Below are 23,572 nucleotides of genomic sequence, written 5' to 3'. Positions count from 1 at the left end.
CGCCCCGGTGACACCGCGGTGACACCCCAGTGACGGTGACACTGCGGTCGCGTCCTGCTGACGCTGATGGTGACGCCACGGTTGTGTCCTGGTGACGCCGATGGTGACGCCGTGGTGCCCCCCAGCGCTGCCGAGGGTGGTGACAACAGTGACACGTGGTCACACCCCAGTGACAGTGACGCCACCAATGGTCACAGCCCGGTCACACTCAGTGACAGTGACACCACGGTCCCACCGTGGTGCTGCCAACAGTGACACGTGGTCATACATGGTGACGGTGACACCACGGTGCTGCCAACGGTGACACGTGGTCATGCCATGGTGACGGTGACACCCTGGTGACACCACGGTGCTGCCAACCATGGCACGTGGTCATACATGGTGACAGTGACACCACGGTGACACCACGGTGCTGCCAACGGTGACACGTGGTCACGCCCCAGTGATGGTGACACCACAGTGGTGCCCTGATGCCACCAGCGGTCCCAGCCCGGTGACGGTGATGCCAGCAGTGACACCAGGGGTGACGCCGCGGTCCCGCCAAGGGTGAGGCCGCGGTGGCAGGTGGTGGCAGTGTCCGGGCGTGGCCGCGGGCCGTAACCCTCTTCTCCTCCCTCCGAAGGCAGCGGGGACAGCGAGCGGCTGGCGCTGGCGCGGCAGCGCATCCCCTACCGCCTGGGGCGGGTGGTCGATGAGTGGCTGCTCGACAAAGGTAACGCGTGAGCACCGCCCCGCCCCCGCCCCCCAGATGTGTGGGGACCAGATGTTGGGGCCCCGGCACCTGGGGCCCAGATGTTTGGGGACCCAGATGTTCAAGGCCCGGATGTGTGGGGGCCCTGGCACCTGGTGTCCGGGTGTTTGGGGACCCTGGTCCCCGGTGCCCAGATGTTTTGGATCCCAGATGTTTGGGGACCCAGATGTTCAAGGCCCAGATGTTTGGGGCCCCCAGCACCTGGTGTCCAGATGTTTGAGTCCCACTGTTTGGGCACCCAGGTGTTTGGATCCCAGATGTTCAAGGCGCAGGTGTGGGGGGACCCTGGCACCTGGTGTCCAGATGTGTGGGAGCCAGATGTTTGGGGATCCCAGTGCCCAGATGTTTTGGATCCAGATGTTTGGGGCCCAGATTTTTGGACACCGCTGTTTGGAGCCCCCAGCACCCGGTACCCAGATGTTTGGGGGCCCAAATCTTTGGGGACCCCAGCACCCGGCACACAGATGTTTGGGTACCCAGATGTTGGAGTACCCAGATGTTTGGATATCCAGCTGTTGTGATACCCAGCTGTTGTGGTACCCAGATGTTGGGGCACCCAGATGTTTGGATCTCCAGATGTTGGGGTACCCAGATATTGATGTATCCAGATGTCAGGATACCCAGATGCCGGGGCACCCAGATGTTGGGGTATCCAGATGTTGGGGTATCCAGTTGTCGGGGCACCCAGATGTCGGGGTATCCAGATGTCAGGATACCCAGATGTTGGGGCACACAGATGTTGGGGTACCCAGATGTCGGGGTATCCAGATGTCGGGATACCCAGATGTCAGGATACCCAGATGTTGGGGCACACAGATGTCGGGGCACCCAGATGTCGGGGTATCCAGATGTCGGGATACCCAGATGTTGGGGCACCCAGATGTTGGGGCACCCAGATGTCGGGGTATCCAGATGTCGGGATACCCAGATGTTGGGGTATCCAGATGTTGGGGCACCCAGATGTCGGGGTACCCGGGCACCTGTACCCAGATGTTTGTGCTCCAGATGTTTGGGGTCCCCACATCCAGGCCCCACGTCCCCGAGGACTCGTGGTCCCGGGGGGACCCGGGTGTCCAGTGACTCTGCCCCCCGCCCCCTCGTTAACCTCGTTAACCTCGTTAACCTCGTTAACCTCGCTAACCTCGCTAACCTCGCTAACCCGCCTGGTTAAAGGGACACTAACGAACTTAACCGCCCCCTAAACCGCGCTTTAACCCTTTGAGTGCTGCCGCCCCCCCGGGCCCTAAACCAGCATAAACGAAGCTAAAACCCGCATAATAACCGCACTAATTAGCGACACTAATTGGCCCGGTGACGAGCGACACCGGAGGGGCAGGGCCGGGGCGTGCACGAGGACCGGGCGTGCACCAGGGCTGAGCGTGCACGAGGGCCGCGAGTGTGCGAGAGTGGCGAGCGTGCGAGGGGCTGTGGCTGCACGAGGGCCGTGCGTGCACAAGCGTGGTGCGTGCACGAGGGCCGTGTGTGCGTGTGGTGGGTGTGCACGAGGGCCGTGCGTGCACAAGCGTGCGTGCACAAGTGTTGTGGGCGCACAAGGGCCATGTGCGCGCAGGAGCCACCCGTGCACCAGCCGCCCCCCCGCCCTCGCACGCCCTCGCACGCCCCGGCCCCGCTCAGGCAGGACCCCTCCCCCCGCCCCCTCCCAGCTCCAAATGAACCAAAAGTGGCTGAATTGAGCCCAAACTGAGCCCCCGGCGCAGCTCAGAGGGTTAAAGGGGCCGGGAGGGCGTTGGGGTCCCTTTAACTGCCGCCGCCCGGGGGGCACGAGGGCGGGGGGAGGGGAGGGGGGGGAGGGGGGCACCGGGGGGGTGGGGGGGGGGCCGTGCAGGCGGTGGCGGGGCTGGGGCACGGGGCTGCTCCTCGTGCGACGCACACGTGACCCTCGTGCAACACGTGTTTGGTCCTCACGCATCCCACCCCGGTGCTGCGGCCCTCGTGCAACGCGCGCTTGTGCAGCGGCACGGTCGTGCAACGCCCGCGCTGCGGCCCTCGTGCATCGCGCCCCGGTGCAGCACCCGCCGCGGCCCTCGTGCAACGTGCGCTCGTGCGACACACGCAGAGCCCCTGGGCGAGGCGCGCTCGGGCGAGGCGCGCGCGGCGGCGGGGGGCCGGGGGGCCGGGGGGCCCCGTGCCCGTCCCCGTGCCCGTGCGAGGCGCGTGCGCCGTGTCTCCGCAGGCCGCCAGCTGACCATCTTCAACAGCCAGGCGGCCGTGCGCGTGGGGGGGCGCGACCGCGGCCGCCCCTTCCAGGGGCAGCTCTCGGGGCTCTACTACAACGGGCTGAAGCTGCTGGCGCTGGCGGCCGAGGGGCACCCGCGGGTGCGGCTGGAGGGGGACCTGCGGCTGGTGGGGGAGCCCCCCCCGCCCCCCGCCCCGCCCGGCGCCACGCCCGCCCCCCCCGACATGGCCACCACCATCATGGAGACCACCACCACCATGGCCACCACCACCACCCGCCGCGGGCGCTCGCCCACCCTCCGCGACACCGTCGCACAGGTACGGGGAGGGGGGGGGGGAGGGGAGGGCACCCGGGGGCGCCCCGGGGTGGGGTGGGGGAGGGGCGGGGGCGCCGGGCGGCCGGTGACCCCCCTCCCCCCCCCCCCCAGAACACCGACGACCTGCTGGTGGCCTCGGCCGAGTGCCCGAGCGACGACGAGGACCTGGAGGAGTGTGAGCCCGGCACAGGTGGGTGCTCCTCCGCGGGGACGCCCCGGGCACGCGCGTGTGCGACACGGCCTCGCACGCCCGCCCGGGGCACGCCCGCACCCCCGCCCCGCCACCGCACACACGCACGCGCACCCGCCACGGCGGCGGCGCCGCCCTCGCACGCGCGGGGGGCAGCCGGGGCACACGCGTGTGTCTGCAGACGTGCGGGTGTGCACGGGCACGGGGTCACATGCTTGTGCACGCGGGAACGCACCCAGCTGCACCCACACGCGCACACACGTGCGTGCGCACACACACACGCGTACATGTGGCTGCATCCACGCACACACGTGCACAAGAGCTGCTCACACACCTGTACACACACACACACGTGCACACAGAAGCGCACACACATTCGTGCCCATGTTCACGCACACAGGAACACACGCAGCTGCACACACGTGCACACACACGTGCATGCACACACACGCGCGCACATGCACACACACGTGCACACAGACACACATGCACACAGACACACGTGCACACACGGGCTCACACATGTGCTTGTGCACACCAGCAGGCACTTGGCTGCACACACACACGTGCACGCTGGTGCACACCCATGCAGACGCCCAGGCTCACACAGCTGTACACAAATGCACGTGCGTGTGCACGACAGCTGCTCACACGCACACACAGGCTTGTGCACGTGCTTGCACATACAGAAGGGCACCAGGGTGCCCCCATGGGCACACAGCCGTGCACACACGTGTGCGCAGGAGCTGCTCACACACACACGTGCACAGCCACCGACACGCCTGCGCACAGACACACGCGTGTGCACAGCAGCCGCTCATGCTCACACACTCGCACGCCCCCGCACACCCCCCGTGCACACGCGTCCCTGCCCCCCCTTGCAGGCGGCCCCACCCCCGCACACGCGTGTTCCCCGCCCTGTGGCACACGCTCCTGCCAGCTCCACGCACACGCGTGTGCCCCGGGGCCCCGTGCAAGCCCCGCCCCTCGCCCCTGGCCCCACCCCGACGGACGGACGGACGGACGGACGGACAGGGAGGGGCCCCCGGGGGTCACCCCCGCGTGCGAGGCCGTCGCACGCCCGCTGCCGCCCAGGGCCTCGTGCGAGGGCCCTCCCCTCCCCTCCCCCAGCGTCGCTCGGGGCTCCCCGAGCCCGGGCGCCTGGGTCCCCTCCCCCCCCGGCACCCATGGGTGCCCCCGCGCCTGGGGGGTCCCTCCCAGTGCCGTGGGGGTGGGGCGTCCCCCAGACGCCCGGGACCCCCCGAGCCCCACCTGACCCTGCGGGGGGGAGGGGCGGCAGCGGCGGGGGGAGCAGGGGGGGAGGAGAGGGGGACGGACGGACGGACGGACGGACTGATGGACTGACGGACGGACGATGGACAGACGACGGCTAAAGGGGGGGAACGGATGGAGGATGGATGGACACACGGACAGAGGGATGGATGGAGCATGGACAGACGGACGGATGATGGACGGACGGATGGACGCAAGGGTTGATGGATGGATTTGAGGCTGGACGGACACATGGACAGACAGACGGATTCAGGGCTGGATGGACGGATGGACGCACGGATGGGCAGATGGATCCGAGGACAGACGGACACATGGATGGGTGGGCAGAGGCACAGAGTCAAGGATGGATGGACGGAGGGATGGATGGATGGACAGACACATGGACAGATGGATGAAGGATGGACGGATGGATGGAGGGATGGATGGACGGACGGACGGATGGATGGACGGACGGACGGACGGACGGATGGATGGATAAAGGATGGATGGACAGATGGATGGATGGATGGATGGATAAAGGATGGACGGACGGACGGAGGGATGGATGGATGGATGGATGGACGGATGGACAGATGGATGAAGGATGGACGGATGGACAGATGGATGGACGGATGGACGGATGGATGGATGGATGGATGGACAGATGGATGGATGGACGGATGGACAGATGGATGGATGGATAAAGGATGGACGGATGGATGGATGGATGGACAGATGGATGAAGGATGGACGGATGGACAGACGGATGGATGGATGGACGGATGGATTCAAGGACAGATGGATCCGAGGATGAAGAGATGCACAGATGGATGGACTCAGGGATGGACGGACAGACGGACGGATGGATGGCTGGATGGACAAAGGATGGACGGATGGACGGAGGGATGGATGGATGGATGGATGGACGGATGGATGGATGGACGGACACATGGACAGATGGATGGAAGAAGGATGGACAGACGGATGGACAGATGGATTCAAGGACGGATGGACGCACAGGTGGACTCAGGGCTGGCTGGCTGGACAGATGGATGGATGGATGGACAGACAGACGGGTTCAAGGTCAATGGGTGGATTCTTGGGTGAAAGGACGCACAGATGGGCAGGTGGATGGACAGAGCCAAGGCTGGATGGACACACAGACAGAGAGTTGGATTCAAAGCTGGACAGACGGACGTGTGGACGGGTGGGTGGACACAGGGACTGACGTGTGGATGGACAGACGGACTCAAGGGTGGATTCAAGGACAGACAGATGGGTGGGTGGGTGGGTGGATGAATTCAAGGACGGCTGGATGGACAGACTCAAGGATGGACGGACGGACGGATGGATGGACAGATGGATTCAAGGACGGATGGATCCAAGGATGAAGGATGCACAGATGATGGACTATGGGATGGACGGATGGATGGATGGACAGATGGATGGATTCAAAGATGGATGGATGGATGGATGGATGATGGACTCACTCAGGGATGGAGGGATGGATGGATGGATGGATGGATGGATGGATGGATGGATGGATGGATGGACGGATGGATTCAAGGATGGATGGATCCGAGGATGAAGGGATGCACAGATGGATGGACTATGGGATGGACGGACGGATGGATGGACAGATGGATGGATGGATGGATGGATGGATGGAGTCACTCAAAGGATGGATGGACGGACAGACAGATGGTCAGATGGATGGACAGATGGATGGATTCAAAGATGGATGGATGGATGGATGGATGGACGGATGATGGACTCACTCAGGGATGGATGGATGGATGGATGGATGGACGGACACACGGACAGATGGACACATGGATGGATGGATGGATGGATGGACAGCCTCTGGGATGGATGGACAGATGGACGATTGGATGGATGGATGGATGGATGGATGGATGGATGGATGGATGGATGATGGACTCACTCAGGGATGGAGGGATGGATGGATGGAGGCTGGCCGGATGGATGGATGGATGGACGGATGGATGGACAGATGGATGGACGGATGGACGGATGGATGGATGGATGGATGGACGGATGGACAGATGGATGGACGGATGGACGGATGGATGGATGGATGGATGGACGGACGGATGGACGGATGGATGGATGGATGGATGGACGGACGGATGGATGGACAGATGAACGGATGGACGGATGGACGGATGGATGGACGGATGGACGGACAGCCTCAGGGATGGATGGATGGATGGATGGATGGATGGATGGACAGATGGATGGACGGACGGACGGATGGATGGACGGATGGATGGATGGACGGATGGACGGATGGATGGATGGATGGATGGATGGATGGACGGATGGATGGACAGATGAACGGATGGACGGATGGATGGACGGATGGACGGATGGATGGATGGATGGATGGACGGACGGATGGATGGACGGACGGACGGATGGATGGATGGACGGATGGACGGACAGCCTCAGGGATGGATGGATGGATGGATGGACAGATGGATGGACGGACGGACGGATGGATGGACGGATGGACGGACAGATGGACAGCCTCAGGGATGGATGGATGGATGGATGGATGGACAGATGGATGGACGGACGGATGGACAGCCTCAGGGATGGATGGATGGATGGATGGATGGATGGATGGATGGATGGATGGACGGACGGATGGATGGACGGATGGACGGACAGATGGACAGCCTCAGGGATGGATGGATGGATGGATGGATGGATGGATGGATGGATGGACGGATGGATGGACGGATGGACAGCCTCAGGGATGGATGGATGGATGGATGGATGGATGGATGGATGGATGGACGGATGGATGGACGGATGGACGGACAGATGGACAGCCTCAGGGATGGATGGATGGATGGACGGATGGATGGATGGATGGATGGACGGACGGATGGACGGATGGATGGATGGATGGATGGACGGACGGATGGATGGACAGATGAACGGATGGACGGATGGACGGATGGATGGATGGATGGATGGATGGATGGATGGACGGATGGATGGACAGATGAACGGATGGACGGATGGATGGACGGATGGACGGATGGATGGATGGATGGATGGACGGACGGATGGATGGACGGACGGACGGATGGATGGATGGACGGATGGACGGACAGCCTCAGGGATGGATGGATGGATGGATGGACAGATGGATGGACGGACGGACGGATGGATGGACGGATGGACGGACAGATGGACAGCCTCAGGGATGGATGGATGGATGGATGGATGGACAGATGGATGGACAGACGGACGGATGGATGGACGGATGGACGGACAGATGGACAGCCTCAGGGATGGATGGATGGATGGACGGATGGATGGACGGATGGACGGACGGATGGACAGCCTCAGGGATGGATGGATGGATGGATGGATGGATGGATGGATGGATGGACGGACGGACGGATGGATGGACGGATGGACGGACAGATGGACAGCCTCAGGGATGGATGGATGGATGGACGGATGGATGGACGGATGGACAGCCTCAGGGATGGATGGATGGATGGACGGATGGACGGATGGCCGGTGGCCGGCCGGATGGATGGCAGCCCGGATGGCTGGGTTCAAGGCCGGGTTCAAGGCCGACGGCTCCAGGGCCGCAGGCAGGGCTGGCCGGGCGCAGGCCGGTGGCGCCGCAGGGGGTCGGCCGGCGGCACCTTCTCACCGAGTGTCTCTCTCTTCTTTTCTTTTTGTTCTTTTTTCTCTTTTTTCTTTCTTTCTTCTCTTTTTTTTGTGTGCTTTCCCTTCCTTCCTGCAATTTCTTTTTCCTCCACGCTAAAATCACCCGGCCCCATCCCGCGATGTAAGTTGACGGCAGCGCCGCGGTTTGCTCTTAAAAAAAAAAAAGCGGAAATTAGCTAAAAAAAAAAAAAGATGATGCTAATAATAATGCTAATAGTAACGGCGAGAAGCGGCGGCGGCGGCGGCAGCGGTGGGGGGGTTCGGGGGGCCGGGGGGGGCCGCGGCGGGGGCTGACGCGGGGCCCCCCCTCTCCGGCCCCCCCCGTCTCGTTTCTGTCTCCGCAGGCGGTGAGCTGGTGCTGCCGGCGTCCCCGGCGGGCGGGGGGCCGGCGTCCCCCCCGCCGCCCCCCCCGGCCTCCCCCCGCGCCCCCCCCGGCTGCGGCCCCGACTGCGAGGAGCCCTCGGGCTTCGCCTCGGGGGAGGCGGCCGACCCCAACCTGCCGCCGGCCGACGACGAGGACTTCGCGGGCCACGGCGGTGACATCACCGCCCCCCGCCGCGACGACGTCACCGCCGACCTCATCACCGACGCCAACGCCGAGGCGGTCACCGTCCCCACCGTCGTGGCCGTCCCGCTGCCGGGCCTGGTGCCGGCGGGCGAGCGGCACCCGCGCGAGGGGGTGTCGGGGCGCGGGCGGGTGACGGCCGCCCCGGTCACCCGCCGTCCCGCTGTCCCCACAGCCGCCGCGCCGGGCGCCGTGGAGGTGGTGCGGGAGGCCGGCGGCACCACCGGGATGGTGGTCGGCATCGTGGCGGCCGCCGCGCTCTGCATCCTCATCCTCCTCTACGCCATGTACAAGTACCGCAACAGGGACGAAGGCTCCTACCAGGTGGACCAGAGCCGCCACTACATCGGGGCCGCCCCCCCCGCCAACGCCGCCAACGCCGCCGGAGCCCCCGGGGGGGCCCCCAACGCCGCCGCCGCCCCCCCCGGCGGGGGGACCCCCAAGGAGAAGGTGCCCCCCGCGCCCCCCAAGGCGCCTGGCAAGGCCCGACGCAACAAGGACAAGGAGTACTATGTCTGACGGGGGGGACGCGCCTGTCCCTGTCCCCCCCCCTCCCCGAAACGGGCCGCCACCCTCGACCCTCCCCCCCCCCCCCGCGGGCTGTCACCCCCCCCCCGCCCCGGGTGGCACCGGCACCGTCACCCCCCCGCCCCGGGTGGCACCTCTGTGGTCGTCTGTCTGTGTCCCCCCGAGGGAAACGGGGGCGCGGGGGGGTCCCCGCACGCCCGGGGGAGCGTCAGAGGGGCCTGGGGGCCGCGGGACCCCCCCCCGCGTGGGGTGCGGGACCCCCCCGGAAGGGGCGCGGACCCCCCACTCCGCCCCCGCCCCTTTTAATTGTTTTTTTTTACCGCCCCCCGGGTCTTTCTTTGGGTTTCTTTTTTTAATTTCCGGCGCCCCGCCGGGCCGGGCCCCCCCGGCCCCCCCGCACAGAGGAATACACGGTTCTATACTTCGTACCGCGGCTCCGCCTCTTCCTGCGCCGCCCGCGGCTCCTCCGGCCGCCGGGGGGCGCTGCGCGGGGCGGGGCGCGGTGACGTCACGGGGCGCGGCTCCTCCCCCCGCGGAGCTTCCGCGCGGCGCGGGAAGGGCGCGCGGAGCGCCCCGAGCCCTGACCCCGCCGTGACCCCGCGCTGACCCCGCCGTGACCCTCCGCGCCGCGACCCCGCGCATGGAGGGGGAGGGGGCGTCCGCGGCCCCCGGCGCTGCCGGTGAGGGGGCGGGGCCCGGCCCGCGGGCCCTGGGGGCGGGGCTGCGGGGCCCTCGGGGGCGGGAGGGGGTGTCCGGGCGTCCCGGGGGGCGGGGGTGTCCCTGGTCCCTCTGGGGGTTCCCGCGGGTCCGGGGGTCCCTTTCTGGGCGTTCCGCAGTGTCCCTTTGAAGGACGGGGGGGGTCCGCGGGGGGTCCCGCCGGGTCCCTCTGGGGGGGTGTCGGGGTCCCGCCGGGTCCGTTCGGGGTGTCCGGGGGGTCCCGCCGGGTCCCTTCGGGGGGTGTCGGGGTCCCTTCGGGGTGTCCTGGGGGTCCCGCCGGGTCCCTTCGGGGGGTGTCGGGGTCCCTTCGGGGTGTCCGGGGGGTCCCGCCGGGTCCCTTCGGGGGGTGTCGGGGTCCCTTCGGGGTGTCCGGGGGGTCCCGCCGGGTCCCTTCGGGGGGTGTCGGGGTCCCTTCGGGGTGTCGGGGTCCCTCCGGGTCCCTTTCGGGGTGTCCGGGGGGTCCTGCCGGGACCCTTCGGGGTGTCGGGGTCCCCGCCGGGTCCCTCTGGGGGGTGCCGGGGTCCCGCCGGTCCCACGCAGCCCCGCAGCCCCCGCAGCCCCCGCCGCCGTGACGTTCCTGCCGGACGGGGCGCGGGTGCCGCTGCCGCTGGAGCCACCGCCGGGGCCCACGGCCGCGGAGCTGCTCCGCCGCCTGCAGGGGGCGCTGCGCCTCCCGCCCGCCGCCGGGCACGCGCTGGCGCTGTGGATGGCCTCGCCCCTGCTGGGTGAGGGGCGGGGTCACTGGGGAGGGGCGGGGCTCCGCGGGGAGGGGACGGGGCCAATGGAGAGGGGCGGGGCTCCGCGGGGAGGGGACGGGGCCAATGGAGAGGGGCAGAGGCAAGGGGGGCGGGGCTCCGCTGGAGGGGGCGGGGTCACTGGGGAGGGGCGGGGCTCCGCGGGGAGGGGACGGGGCCAATGGAGAGGGGCGGAGCCTCAGGGAGGGGCGGGGCCGGGGGCCAGCGGCGGGCTCAGACACAGGGGGAGGGTGTCAGTGGGTGGGTCCGTGGGGGTCAGCGGGTGCCAGCGGGTGTCACTGGGTGTCAGTGGGTGCCAACGGGTATCAGTGGGTGTCAGCGGGTGTCGCTGGGTGTCAGTGGGTGTCAGTAGGTGCCAGCGGGTGTCACTGGGTGTCAGTGGGTGTCAGTGGGTGTCAGTGGGTGTCAGTGGGTGTCTGTCACTGGGTGTCTGTCACTGGGTGTCACTGGGTGTCAGTGGGTGTCTGTCACTGGGTGTCACTGGGTGCCAGCGGGTGTCACTGGGTGTCACTGGGTGTCAGTGGGTGCCAGCGGGTGTCAGTGGGTGCCAGCGGGTGTCACTGGGTGTCACTGGGTGTCAGTGGGTGTCTGTCACTGGGTGTCACTGGGTGTCAGTGGGTGTCACTGGGTGTCAGCGGGTGTCAGTGGGTGTCTGTCACTGGGTGTCACTGGGTGTCACTGGGTGTCACTGGGTGTCAGCGGGTGTCAGTGGGTGCCAGCGGGTGTCACTGGGTGTCACTGGGTGCCAGCGGGTGCCAGCGGGGGGTGACGTGTCCGTGTCCCAGAGGTGCAGCTGAAGCCGCGGCACCGCCCGCTGCGCCTGGCCCGGCAGTGGCCCGACCTGCTGCTGCGCCTCAGCCTGGGCTCCCCCCGCGACATCGCCCGCGGTGAGACTCGGGGGGACGGGGGGGCCCTCGCACCCCTGGGTGCCCCCGGGCGCGCCCTGACCCCCCTCTCCCCCAGACGAGCCGTGCCTGCAGCTGCGCAGGAACGTTTTCTTCCCCAAGAGCAAGGAGCTGGAGGTGAGCGGGGCCGCCCCCCCCCCGGGACCCCCCCCCGGGACCCCCCCACAGTGGGAACCCCCCGCGGGGCACCGGGGTCCCCCCACCCCGGGGTGCCGCGGGGTGACGCCGGCGCCGCCCGCAGCTGGAGGAGGAGGAGCTGCTGCGGCTGCTGTACGAGGAGGCGCGGGGGAACCTGCTGGGGGGGCGCTACCCCGTGGACCCCCCCGACGGGGAGGAGCTGGGGGCTCTGGCCTGTCGCCTGCGCCTGGGCCCCTTCCAGCCCGGCCACCACTCGCCCCGCAGCCTGCGGTCAGCACCGCCCACGCGCCCCCCCGCGGCACCCCCCGACCCACGGCACCCCCCGACCCACAGCACCCCCCGACCCACGGCACCCCCCGACCCACAGCACCCCCTGACCCACAGCACCCCCTGACCCACGGCACCCCCCGACCCACAGCACCCTCTGACCCACAGCACCCCCTGACCCACGGCACCCCCTGACCCACAGCAGCCCCTGACCCACGGCACCCCCCCGACCCATGGCATCCCCCGACCCACAGCACCCCCTGACCCACAGCACCCCCTGACCCACGGCACCCCCTGACCCACAGCAGCCCCTGACCCACAGCACCCCCTGACCCACAGCACCCCCTGACCCACGGCACCCCCCCGACCCACGGCATCCCCCGACCCACAGCACCCCCTGACCCACGGCACCCCCTGACCCACGGCATCCCCCGACCCACAGCACCCCCCCGACCCACAGCACCCCCTGACCCACGGCACCCCCCGACCCACGGCACCCCCTGACCCACAGCAGCCCCCCGACCCACAGCACCCCCGACCCACGGCACCCCCTGGCTCACATGAACCCCCCCCCAGCACCCCTGAGCCCCCCCCCTGCAGCCCCCCCAGTCCCCCCACGCAGCCCCTCACCCTCTTCCCCCCCCCAGGCCGCTGCTGGGGGAGCTGCTGCCGCCGCCCCCGGGGCGGGGGGGGCTGTGGGGGGCCCTGCGCCGGCGGGGCCCCCGCCCGCCCCCCCCCGAGGAGGGGCTGCTCCAGGCCTTCGCCCGCACCCCCGGCCCCCAGGCCCCCCCCGCCGACCTCTACCGCGCCTTCCTGCGCCGCTGCCACGCTCTGCCCTACTACGGGTGAGTGGGGCCCCCCCCAGCGTCCGGGACCCCCAAGTCACCCCACAGCCACCCAAGGGACCCGGCTGTCCGGGGAGGGTCCCAGATATTTGCCCACCCTCCCCCAGGTGCGCCTTCTTCCCAGGGGCCATCGAGCGCCCCCCCGGGGGGCTGCTGGGCCGGGGGGGGCTGCGGCCCGTCAGCGTCGCCGTGGGGCTGGAGGGCGTCACCATCATCGACCCCCGGGAGAAGGTACAGGCCGGGGGGGCTGTGGGGCAGGATGGGGCCCACAGTGGGGTCTGTGGGGCAGGATGGGGGCTGGGGAGGGGTGGGGGGTGGGTTGGGGGCATCGTGGGGCTGGGAGGGGGCACAAGGGGCCATGGGGCAGTTTTGGAGGGACGCCGTGGGGCAGGGGGGCAGCTGTGGGGCACAGTGGGACGCCGTGGGGCAGGGGGGCAGCTGTGGGGCACAGTGGGACGCCGTGGGGCTGACCCCCCCGCCCCCCCAGCACGTGCTGCTGACGCTGACCTTCCCCGAGCTGTGCTGGGAGCTGGTGGGCGCCGTGGGGCAGGAGGGGGACGCCGTGGGGCAGGAGGGGGACGCCATGGGGCAGGAGGGGGACGCCGCGGAGCCCCCCCAGCTGTGGCTGGAGTTCGACGGCGAGCACGAGGGCGCCCCCGTGAACCGCCTGCTGCGGGTGTTCTCCCCCCAGGTCAGACCCACGGTGGGGGGCAGTGGGGCTCAGATCTGCCCCCCTCAGGGCGGCTGGGGGGCAGTAGGGGGGCACTGGGGGGCAGTTGGGGTCACTGGGAGGTGTTAGGTGCACTGGGGGGGGCACTGGGGGGTGGTTGGGGGCAGTTGGGGGGCAGCTGGGGGGTGTTGGGGATACTGGGGGCAGTTGGGGGGCAGTTGGGGGTCACTGGGGCAGCTGGGGGGTGCTGGGGTTACTGGGGGCAGTTGGGGGGCAGTTGGGGGTCACTGGGTGGTGTTGGGGGTCGCTGGGGGTGTTGGGGGGCAGTTGGGGGTCACTGTGGGGCAGTTGGGGGTCACCGGGGCTCACCGGCCCCCCCAGGCCGAGCTGATGAGCGCCCTCATCGAGTGCTGCATCGAGCTGGGGGGGGCGGGGCCCGGACCGGCCCCCCCCCGCCCCGAGCCCCCCCCGCAGGGCGCCCCCTTGCGGCGGCAGCGGAGCGTGACCCGGCCGCGGCTGCAGCGCCTGGCCACGATCGACTACGTGCAGGAGGGTGGGGGACGGGGGGGGACACGGGGGGGGACACGGGGGACGGGGGGGACAGGGGACACGGGGGGGAGATGGGGGGACGGGGGGGGACGGGGGGGAACATAGGACACGGGGGGGACGGGGGGACCAGGAGACACGGGGGGGCCATGGGGGTACCTGGGGGGACACGGGGGGACACAGGACATGGGGGGGACACAGAGGGGACACAGGGGGACCCCGGCCCTGGGGGGGGGACACGGGGAGGGACACACACACACACACACACGGGTGCGGGGGGGACCCAGGCGCCCCAGGGAACACTGCCGGGGGGCCACGACCCTGGCACCAGGGTGGGGGGGCCCGTGGGACTTGGGGGGCCACAGGGGACCCTGTGACGGGGGGTGGGGACACCCAGAGGGACACGGGGGGGCCCAGGCGTGCGCTGACCCCCCCGTGTCCCTCCCCAGGGCAGGAGCTGCGGCGGGTGAAGCCCCCCCGGCGCTCGGGGTCCTTCTTCGGGCGGGGGGGCGGCTCCTACGCCCCCGTGTCAGGGGGGGCCGGGCCGGAGCAGGGCTGAGCCCCCCCGCCCCCCGCTGGACTGGGAGCACTGGGAGCCCCCAGCACTGCACCAGGCACCCGGGACCCCCCCCCTTTGTCCCGACCCCCCCACACACACACTAATAAACCGCACAGATGTCACCGCTGCCCCCCCCAGGTCACACCCCCGTTTGGGGCTAATTTAGGGAAGTTTGGGGCAGATCATGAGAATTCGGGGGTAATTCAGGATGGTTTGGGCCCGAGCAGGTCAGTTTGGGTCTAATTTGGGGTGGTTTGGGGCTAATTCGGGGCAGTCTGGGACGTTTCAGGGCGGTTTGGTACAGATTTGGGCTAATTGAGGGCGGTTTTGGTCTAATTCAGGAGAGTTTGGGGCTAATTCAGGGCAGTTTGGGGCCGATGGGGGTGGGCAGCGTTGCCAAATGGCGGCTCCACGTGATGGCGGCCATTTTAGGGCTGGGGGGACACGGGGGGGGACACACACGCGTGTGCGTGCCCAGGGCCTCGTGTCTCACGGGACGCCCCTCGTTAGCGCTAACGAGCTCCGGCCGCCCCTCACCCCCCCCCCGCCGCCTCCCGCGGGGCAGTCGCCGCTCTCCTCTCACCTCTGGTCTCTGTGGGTCGTCCCTGGCCACAAAAACACCCTAAAATTCAACTATTTCGCTACTTAACCCCATTCTCCCCCTTTCCCCACCACCCTGGGGCTATTTTTAACCAACTTTGACGCATTCTCCCCGGCTCTGCGTCAAAAACGCCTCAGCCCCAATTACGTGTTTTTTTGAGACTCGGCGATCTGGGGAAGCTTCGTGCTCCAAAGGGGGTTTAAGTGTTTTTGGGCTCTAACAGACACAGGTCGGCTCCGGAATCGAGCGGGTTTACTGAGAGGGGGGAAAACCTGAGGATTTTAGAAAATGGCTTCCTGACGGGAACCGCGGGAACGCGCCCCCCCCCCCCCCCCCCCGGGGAGGACGGGACCTTCCGGGGAAGAAGCGCCATTTTGGGTCGGTTTGTGAACAAACGGGGGTTGGTTGGCGAAGCAGCGGGGGACGTCGGGCGGTTCTGGGGGCGAAGCTGAGGGACAGGCCGGGGGGGGGGGGGCACCCGCTTTCTGAGGTAAAATCCAGGTGGAAAGGGCCGGCGGGTTTTACTTTTGCGCCTCTCCCGGCTCCTCGCTCCGCGCCGGCCCGAAGGAGCGGCCTCCCCCCGCGTCCCCCCGCCGCCATCTTGTGGCGGGCGCATGCGCAGGGTCGCGCTGCGCCACCCGCAGCGGCGGGCGCCGGTCAGAACCGGCCGGGGGCCGCCTCACCGCGTATCCCTCCGCCGGCCGCGCCCGCCCCCGAGTCCCCGGTTTTTGCCTGTAAATGGGGGTGGGGGAGGGGAAACTGTAAAGTTAAAGGTGGGGGAGGGGGAGCGGGGGGGGGAGGGGGGTTTGTGCCGCTTTAGCGGCGGTTTGGGGGTCCCGGCTGGGATGGATGTGGGGGACCGCGGTAAGGTGCCCCCTCCCCCCTCTTCTGAGGTAATTTTTGTGTGAAAAAGCGTTAAAAAGGGCAAGTTTTCAAGAGGGAGAAAAGCCTCAAGAAAACGGGGGCTTCAGGCTGCAAAGAGGGTGAGAAATTCGGAGGGTTTCACCCCAAAACCCTGTGGAGAGCGGGCGGGGGGGGTGGCAGAGCTGTCTCCCGGTGGGCTCTGGGAGGGTAAAACCAGCTGGAAAATCGCCGGTTTGGGGTCGGTGCTGGGGCCCGAGGCCTCCCCACGGCTCCGCCATCCCCCACCCTGGGCCTCCAGAACAGCTTAAATCGGCCTAAAAGTGCCGGCAGGGCTGGGGGGGCTCCTGGGACTCATTTGGGGGAGATTTTTGGTGCTATCCCAGTTAAAACTTGTGTTTTTCGCTTACCTGGGCCTTTTTTGCTGATAAAACCCCAGGTTTTGGTGAAAACCGGGCTCATGTTACCGATGGAAAATGCCTGAAAATGGACCTTCGGGGCCCAGCCCCTGAGGGTGGAAAAAATGGCTTTTTGGGGCATTTCCATGCAGAAAACGTGAACTTTTGCCGTATCACAGCCAATAAAATAATTTTAAAGCTGAAATCAAGAGGGGTATGTGCTTAAAAACAGCCAGAAATGGGAAAATCATTGCACAAGTCATGGGGGTGAATCCCCCCCCCACATGCGGGTTACGAGCGGGGGGAGGCCCCTCCCCACGGCTGAAATGGTGGAAAAACCCCGGTTTTGTGGGTGTTAATGGCTGAAATGGTGGAAAAACCCCGTTTTTGTGGGTGTTAATGGCAGAATAATGCAGCAAAATAACAACAGCGAAACATCTGCTGCTGCAGGAGCCGCCCTGGAAACACTCGCCCGGCGCCTCCCGGGGCCTCTGGGCTTCGTCAGCGGCTTTAATTAGCCCCGGGTCAGCTTTAATTACGGGGGGGGCAGCTTTAATTACGGGGGGGGCGCCCTCCCCCACAGCACTTCTGGGGTGTCGCTTCCTGCCTGGAAACGCCCCAAAATGCCACAAACGGCTTTTTTTTAACCTGGTTGAAAACCGGCTGTGCCGTGACTCAGCACGGCCTCGAAACGGCGTGAAACGCGGAGATTTTGGTGTGTTTTTGTGGGAAGGAAGAAGTAAAAAAGGGTTGTTTGGGCTTTGCTAGAAAAGGGTGAAAATAATTGTAAAAAAAAATAAAAATCGTTTGGGCTTTGCTAGAGGGGGGACGAAAGCATTTATTAAAAAAAAAGGGGTTGTTTGGGCTTTTCTTGAAGGGAATGAAAATATTAAAAAAGGATCGTTTGGGATTTGCTGGAAACAAAGGAAATAGGTGGGAAAAAAAGGGTTTCTGGGGTCTGTGTGTCCCTTTTTCCCCGAGATTTTGACCGTTTTGGGGAGAAAAGGAGTCTTTATCCCAAGGGCCATGACGCAGCAAGAGCAAAACCAACGTTAAATATTATTAGATAATGGAAATGCTCTAAAACCATCCAGAAAGGTCAGAGTGGGATTTTTTTTTTTTTTTTTTTGTCCAGAACAGGCAAAATCGAGTGAAAACTTGGTGTTAAATTTAACCGTTTGCGTGCTAAAACACACGGCCGAATGCCTCCCGCTGCCAGGGTGATCTCTGAGGGGAAAAAATAACATTTTCTCGCATGCCGGGGCAGGATTTTTTTGGCCGCTGCTTTTTTAGGGATTATTTTTTTGCCCCCCCGCGGAGGCGGCTGCGGCGGTGCCGCCGTGCTGCGGCCTATAAGAGCGGCCCCGGCGCGGGCGGGCGCGCAGCGCGGACCCGGCCCCGGCGCGGAGCTGCCTCGTTCTTCCAAAAACGCTCTTAAAGCGGTTGTATTTTTAAAAAAAGCTCCGAAAGCTGCTTTATTGAAAGAAAAAAAGACCTGAAAGCTGTTTCCTTTAAAGAAAACGAGCTCTTAAAAGCTGTTTTCTGGTTTTTTTAACTATAAAAACACGGCAACTGAACCGCGTGGAAGAGCTGCAGCCAGCTGGGGCTTTTCTAAACGAAAAAAGCTCTTAAAGCTGTTTTATTTTTTAAAAAAAGGCTCTTAAAGCTGTTTTATGTCAAAGGCTCTTAAAGCTGTTTTATTTAAAAAAAGGCTCTTAGAGCTGTTTTATTTCAAAAAAAAGGCTCCTAAAGCTGTTTTACTCTTTAAAACCGAAACTCCCAAAGCTGTTCTTTCTACACCGACAAAGCTCTTGAGGCTGCTCTAAGAACAAGAAGCTCTCAAAGATGTTTTATTTTTTTAATTTTTGGTAGCTTAGAGAAGCCGGAGCCTTTTTTAATCAAAAAACCTTTCAAAGCTTTTTTTTTTTTTTTTTTAAAAGCGCTCTTAAAGTTCCTTTCTTTTTAAAAAGCCTCTTGAAGCGATTTTATTTTCTTAAAAAAGCTCCTAAAGCTTTTTATTTTTTTAAAAAAGCTCTTAAAGCTGTTTTAGTTATTTATTTAGTTATTTATTAAGCTCCTAAAGCTGCTTTCTTCAGGAAAAAGCTGTTAAAGGTTTTTTCCTCGTTTCTTCTGCAAAGCAGCGCCAGGCGGGGCTGGGAGCGCAGGGGGGGTGCGGATGTTTTGGGAGAGTTTGGGGTGAAATGCGTCATTTTCAGGCAAGACAGAAGATGGCTGGCAAAGGAAGATGGAATGAGAGAGGAGATAATTGGGGAGAAAACAGGGAAAATCAAGAGCGAAGATAAACCTTGGCAGGGAGCGAGATTAACGTCTGGAAGAGAGAAACGAGGGAGTTGAATTTTTTTCCCCCAGTGGCCCTGGCTGGGGGAAAAAAAGGACTTTTTGGTAAAAGGCGGCGGCTGGCGGCCGGGAAGGAGGCGCTGGGCAGGGCAACCCCAGGGCAGAAGAGAAAGAAGTGAGAAAAGAGGAGAAAAAAAGGAAAAAAGCCGTGACAAGTTGGCGAAGCTGGAGGAAAGAAATCCTAAAAATTAAGGGGGAAAAAAGAGCCCATGGAGATGGCTGAAGCTGGAAATAGGAAAAAACAGGAAAAAAAAGAAAATAGAAAAGAGAAAATAGAAACAAAAAGAAAAGAGAAAATAGAAACAAAAAGAGAAAAAATAGAAAAGAGAAAATAGAAAAAATAGAAAAAAGAAAATAGAAAAAGGAAAATAGAAAAAATAGAAAAAAGAAAAAGGAAAATAGAAAAAAGAAAATAGAAAAAAAGTAGAAAAAAGAAAAAATAATTGCTGGAAATTGGAGAAGATAGGAAAAAAAGAAAAATCAGAGGAGCCAGTAGAAAATGGTGAAGCTAGAGAAGGAAAAAGGAGAAAACAGGCAAAAATGAAAAAAGAGAAAAAGGAAAAACTAAAGAGAAGATTTAAAAAATTAAAAATAAGAGAAAATAAAAGGAAGTAAATTAAGAAAATGAGGATAAAAGAAAAATAAGAAAATGAGGAGAAAAGAAAAGAGAATGAGGATAAAAGAAAAAGAAAAGAGAATGAGGATAAAAGAGGAAATAGAGAAAAAAGAAGCGAAGCCGGTAGAAACTGGTGAAAACCGAGAAACTAAATTTGAACAAAAGGAGAAAGAAAAAACAAATGCGGAGGAAGGTGGTTCCGAGCGGGAGAGAAAAGGAAGAGAAAGGCCAGAAAAGAGCGAGTGGAGAGCAGGAGCCGCCGGAGGAAGGAAATGTTGAGGAATTTAAGGAAAAACCCCCAAAACGGAGCCGGAGCTGGTGGGGCTGGAGGAGGAACCGGCCGGAGGCGGCAGCGGGTGAGGCCCTTCCCCCCGCTCGTTTTGGGGGGATTCGGGGGGTTTGGGGGGCGGGGGGGCTCTTGTCGTTGCAGGCGCCGCGGCCGTCGCCCCCACTCCCCCCATTTTTGTATAAAAACCCCAAGAAACGGGGAAAACCCCCCAAAGCCCACTCCAGCGTCACCAGGCTCCGGCTGTAGCGCTCCGTAGGTCCCGCCTGTCGCCGCAGAGTAAGTGATCGAAAACCCCTTTTTTTCCCCCAGAAAGGCGACGCGCGGGAGGGGACGGCTGAAACTCTCTGGAAAAGGGGAAAAGAGGAAAAAAATACGGTTTTTGTGGGGGCGGGGTGGGGGGGTCTCGAGTGTGTTTCCCCCCTCAGGAAAGCAGCAAAACGCAGGAAAAAAGGCAAATAGCGGTGAGCAAAATGCCAAGGAAAAATAAAAAGAGACCCCGGGTCTCAGGATTTAACCAAAAAAGGCAAATCTGCACCCAAAGCGCACTCAGGAGCTTTTCCGCAGGGACCTTTGAGGATAAAAACACTGATTTGATTAATGTGGAGCCCGTCAGAAGTAAGATTTTTATTTTTGGTTTTTTGGGGCGTTTCCGTTGGTTTTTTGGCTGGTGGAGCTGGGTCAGGGGGCGGGGCGGGGGGGGGCGGCGCGTTTTGGGCTTGTTTCCAGCCTTTCCGCAGATGCAGTGGTAGGAGGCAGCTTGGACTGAAAAGCCGCTTTTTTCCCCCCAAACGGAGCTGGAAAATCAGGATTGCGGCTCGTGCCGAGCGCCCCAGGAGCTTCCCTTAGGAAAAAACAACGTAAAAACCCCCAAACCCCCCCAAAAGGCCCAGCGGGGGAGGGGGACGGAGGCAGGCGGGGGCGGGGGGGCAATAACCGTATTTTCGGGTTTTCTCCATAAACAGCAGCAGGATGATTAAATTAGGCTTTTCCCCCCCAAACGAGCTGTAAGTGTAGGAGCGAGCGAGGGGGGGGGGCAAAGCGAATTAAGGCAAAACCCCCCAAATCGCTGGCGGGTCCCCTCGGCGCGACCCCCCCAGGTCCCCCGGGTGGGGGCGGGGGCTCCGGATTTGGGGCGTTTCCGGCCGTTTTGGGTGTGGCGGGGTGTTGGGGTGCGGCTGTGCTGGGGGGGGGCGCTGGGACCCCCGGGACGCGCCGCGCGGGATGTTTGCGCCCCCCCCCCCCCGTCACCCCCCTGTCACCCCCCTCCCGGCGCGGAGCGATGCGAAAAATGGTGGTTTTTACGGCCGAGCGCTAAAAGCGGGCGTTTTCACCCCGAAGGGCTGACGGGGCGGGGGGGGCTGTTCTCCAGGTGTTTTTTCCAGACCCCCGGCCGGCGCCTGCACCCGCCGCTCCTGCGCCTCCGACCGTAAAGCCGAGGATGCGTAGCCTCAGACCGCCAGATTGGGGCAAAAAAGCCCAAAAAAGGGTCTGCAGAAACACGTAGGGACCGAAAAGGGTATTTCTGCTGCTTTCGCCCCAAAAAATGGGAAATTGCGGCCGGATTTGGGCGCGCTGGGGGCGGCGCAGTTTCACCCGGGTGGGTTTTGCCGCTTTCCCCCCAATTTGTCCCCCCAGATCCACAAACTGGAAAATGAGAAAAATCTGAAACAAAAAGGGCCCAAACTGCCCCAAAACACGCAGCGAGTGCTGTTGGACAGGCCCACCCCCTAAACTGGGATTTTTAGTGGAAAACGTGGCTTTTTTGGGAAAAAACCCCGAGTTAGGGCCTTCGCATGTTGCCCGAGGCGGGGGGAGGCTTTTTTTACCGTTTTTGCCCCAAATGGGAGCGGGGGAGGGGAAGCTCGCTCGCTCCGGCTGGTCCCGTTGTTGTTGTTGTTGTTTCTCTCCCCTCCCCCCCTCTCCCCCGACGCAGCGACGGTGCCTAAAACGGCCTGATCTGCCCCAAAATGGACAATTGGGTACAAAAATGACTAAAAACTAGAAATCCCCCCCCAAAATAAGAGGCAGGAAAGGTGAGCGAGCGGAGTAAGTACTGGCGGGGCCCCCGGGACGCGTGCCTGACCCAAAATCCCGCTTTCTGAGCCCGTTCTGCGACTGGGACGCGTGCCTGACCCAAAATCCCGCTTTCTGAGCCTGTTTTGCGCCCGGGACGCGTGCCTGGCCCAAAATCCCGCTTTCTGAGCCCGTTTTGCGACTGAGACGTGTGCCTGACCCAAACTCCTGCTTTCTGAGCCCGTTTTGCACCCGGGACGCGTGCCTGACCCAAATTCCTGCTTTCTGAGCCCATTTTGCGTCTGGAACGTGTGCCTGACCCAAAATCCCACTTTCTGAGCCCATTTTGCGCCCGGGATGTGTGCCTGACCCAAACTCCTGCTTTCTGAGCCCATTTTGCGGCTGGGACGCGAGTCTGACCCAAAATCCCACTTTCTGAGCCCGTTTTGCGCCTGGGACGCGAGTCTGACCCAAAATCCCGCTTTCTGTACCTGTTTTGCGCTGGGGAAGTGTGCCTGACCCAAACTCCCACTTTCTGAGCCCATTTTGCGCTGAGGACGTGTGACTGACCCAAAATCCCTGGTTTTGGGCCCATTTTGCGCTGGGGGCGTGTTTCCCGTGTCGCGCCGGGGAAGGGCCCCGGACGCAAACCTCGATGTTTCTTAGTGAAAAAACCCGCCAAAATCCCCCCAAAAAAGCCCCCTGGGGTGGCCCCGCCCCCAGGATGCTTTTTTGGGGCAGTTTCCTGCTTTTCTGGCAGTTGGGGCGATTCCTGCAGCTGTCAGTGTAGCGAAACTTGTTGTTTGTCTTTTTTCCAGAATCGCCCGTTTTCGGGGCCTTTCGGGGCGCGGGCGGAGCTGCCGCCTTACGCCGTGTCCTTCCGCCCCCAATTCCCCCCGATTCCCCCCAAACCCCGGGGGGTGGGGCCGGGGCGCCCCTCCCCCCCCGGGAGGTTTTTTCTTTTCCTGAGAAAACCCCAAAGTTCTCTCAGGTTTTGCTTTTTCTCCTCCGGACCCGAAAAGGCCAAAAAAAAGCAAAAGGCGCCGGTGGCGGCACCCCCGGGGCGGCAGCTCAGGGGCGGGGTTCGACCCCCCGCGGCGCCGCGCGGCCTGGGGCCGGGACGGGGATGGGGGGGGTGGGGGTGTCCGTGTCCGTGTGTCCCCGTGACCCCCCGTGACCGCGGTGACAATAAACTGCTGACCCCGACCGGCCTCGTGTCCTCACTGCCGGGACGGGGCGGGGGGACGGGGGTGACGTCACGGGGCCGCGACGCCGCCGGCGTGACCTGGGCAAGCGCTACAGCGGCGCTGCGCGCCCCTTCTGACGTCATGGCTGGTTCCTGCCGGGCTGGCGGCGCGGTGGTGGCGTCACGGCCGGTTCCTGCCGGGCTGGCGGCGCGTTGGTGACGTCACGGCCGGTTCCTGCCCGCGTGTCCCTCACGCCCGCTCCTCGGCCCTTCCAGGCTCCGCCCATCACACGTGGCCCCGCCCATAGGCCC

General features: G+C 63.5%; 2 protein-coding genes and 1 long non-coding RNA gene across 9 annotated transcripts in view; all 3 read left to right on the top strand.

Moving 5' to 3' along the window:
- The window catches only part of LOC141938646 (neurexin-2-like), a 41,875-nt gene extending 31,911 nt beyond the window's left edge, over positions 1–9,964 (top strand). Inside the window, 4 exon segments of the mRNA XM_074857566.1 lie at positions 623–712; positions 2,946–3,265; positions 3,376–3,454; positions 8,788–9,964. Of these exon segments, the coding sequence (XP_074713667.1) occupies positions 623–712; positions 2,946–3,265; positions 3,376–3,454; positions 8,788–9,527 (1,229 nt within the window). The 3' untranslated portion in view covers positions 9,528–9,964.
- An 84-nt stretch (positions 9,965–10,048) lies between these two features.
- Positions 10,049–15,060, top strand: FRMD8 (FERM domain containing 8). Of its 5 annotated transcripts, none has more exons than XM_074857568.1 (10): positions 10,049–10,216; positions 10,811–10,978; positions 11,794–11,895; positions 11,972–12,030; positions 12,155–12,321; positions 12,966–13,163; positions 13,271–13,394; positions 13,651–13,854; positions 14,215–14,386; positions 14,829–15,060. In XM_074857568.1, exons 1-10 carry the CDS (start codon positions 10,177–10,179, stop codon positions 14,936–14,938), a joined length of 1,344 nt encoding a protein of 447 aa, XP_074713669.1. In that variant the 5' UTR covers positions 10,049–10,176; the 3' UTR covers positions 14,939–15,060. The 5 variants fall into 5 exon arrangements, with proteins under 5 accessions (XP_074713669.1, XP_074713668.1, XP_074713672.1 ...); XM_074857567.1 differs by having other exon boundaries at positions 10,802–10,978; XM_074857571.1 differs by lacking the exon at positions 10,811–10,978.
- Positions 15,061–16,345: 1,285 nt separating this feature from the next.
- On the top strand, positions 16,346–23,280 carry LOC141938642 (uncharacterized). Of its 3 annotated transcripts, none has more exons than XR_012627341.1 (3): positions 18,180–20,676; positions 20,799–20,918; positions 21,431–23,280. It is a non-coding gene; the product is annotated as an uncharacterized LOC141938642 (long non-coding RNA). The 3 variants fall into 3 exon arrangements; XR_012627340.1 differs by having other exon boundaries at positions 20,799–21,065; XR_012627339.1 differs by having other exon boundaries at positions 16,346–20,676; positions 20,799–23,280.
- The last annotated feature ends 292 nt before the right edge of the window (positions 23,281–23,572 follow it).

This window comes from Strix uralensis, unplaced genomic scaffold (assembly GCF_047716275.1).
Source record: "Strix uralensis isolate ZFMK-TIS-50842 unplaced genomic scaffold, bStrUra1 scaffold_223, whole genome shotgun sequence".
Lineage (NCBI taxonomy): Eukaryota > Metazoa > Chordata > Aves > Strigiformes > Strigidae > Strix > Strix uralensis.
Note: the sequence above shows the minus strand (reverse complement) of the source record. Positions and strands in the feature narration are given on the sequence as shown.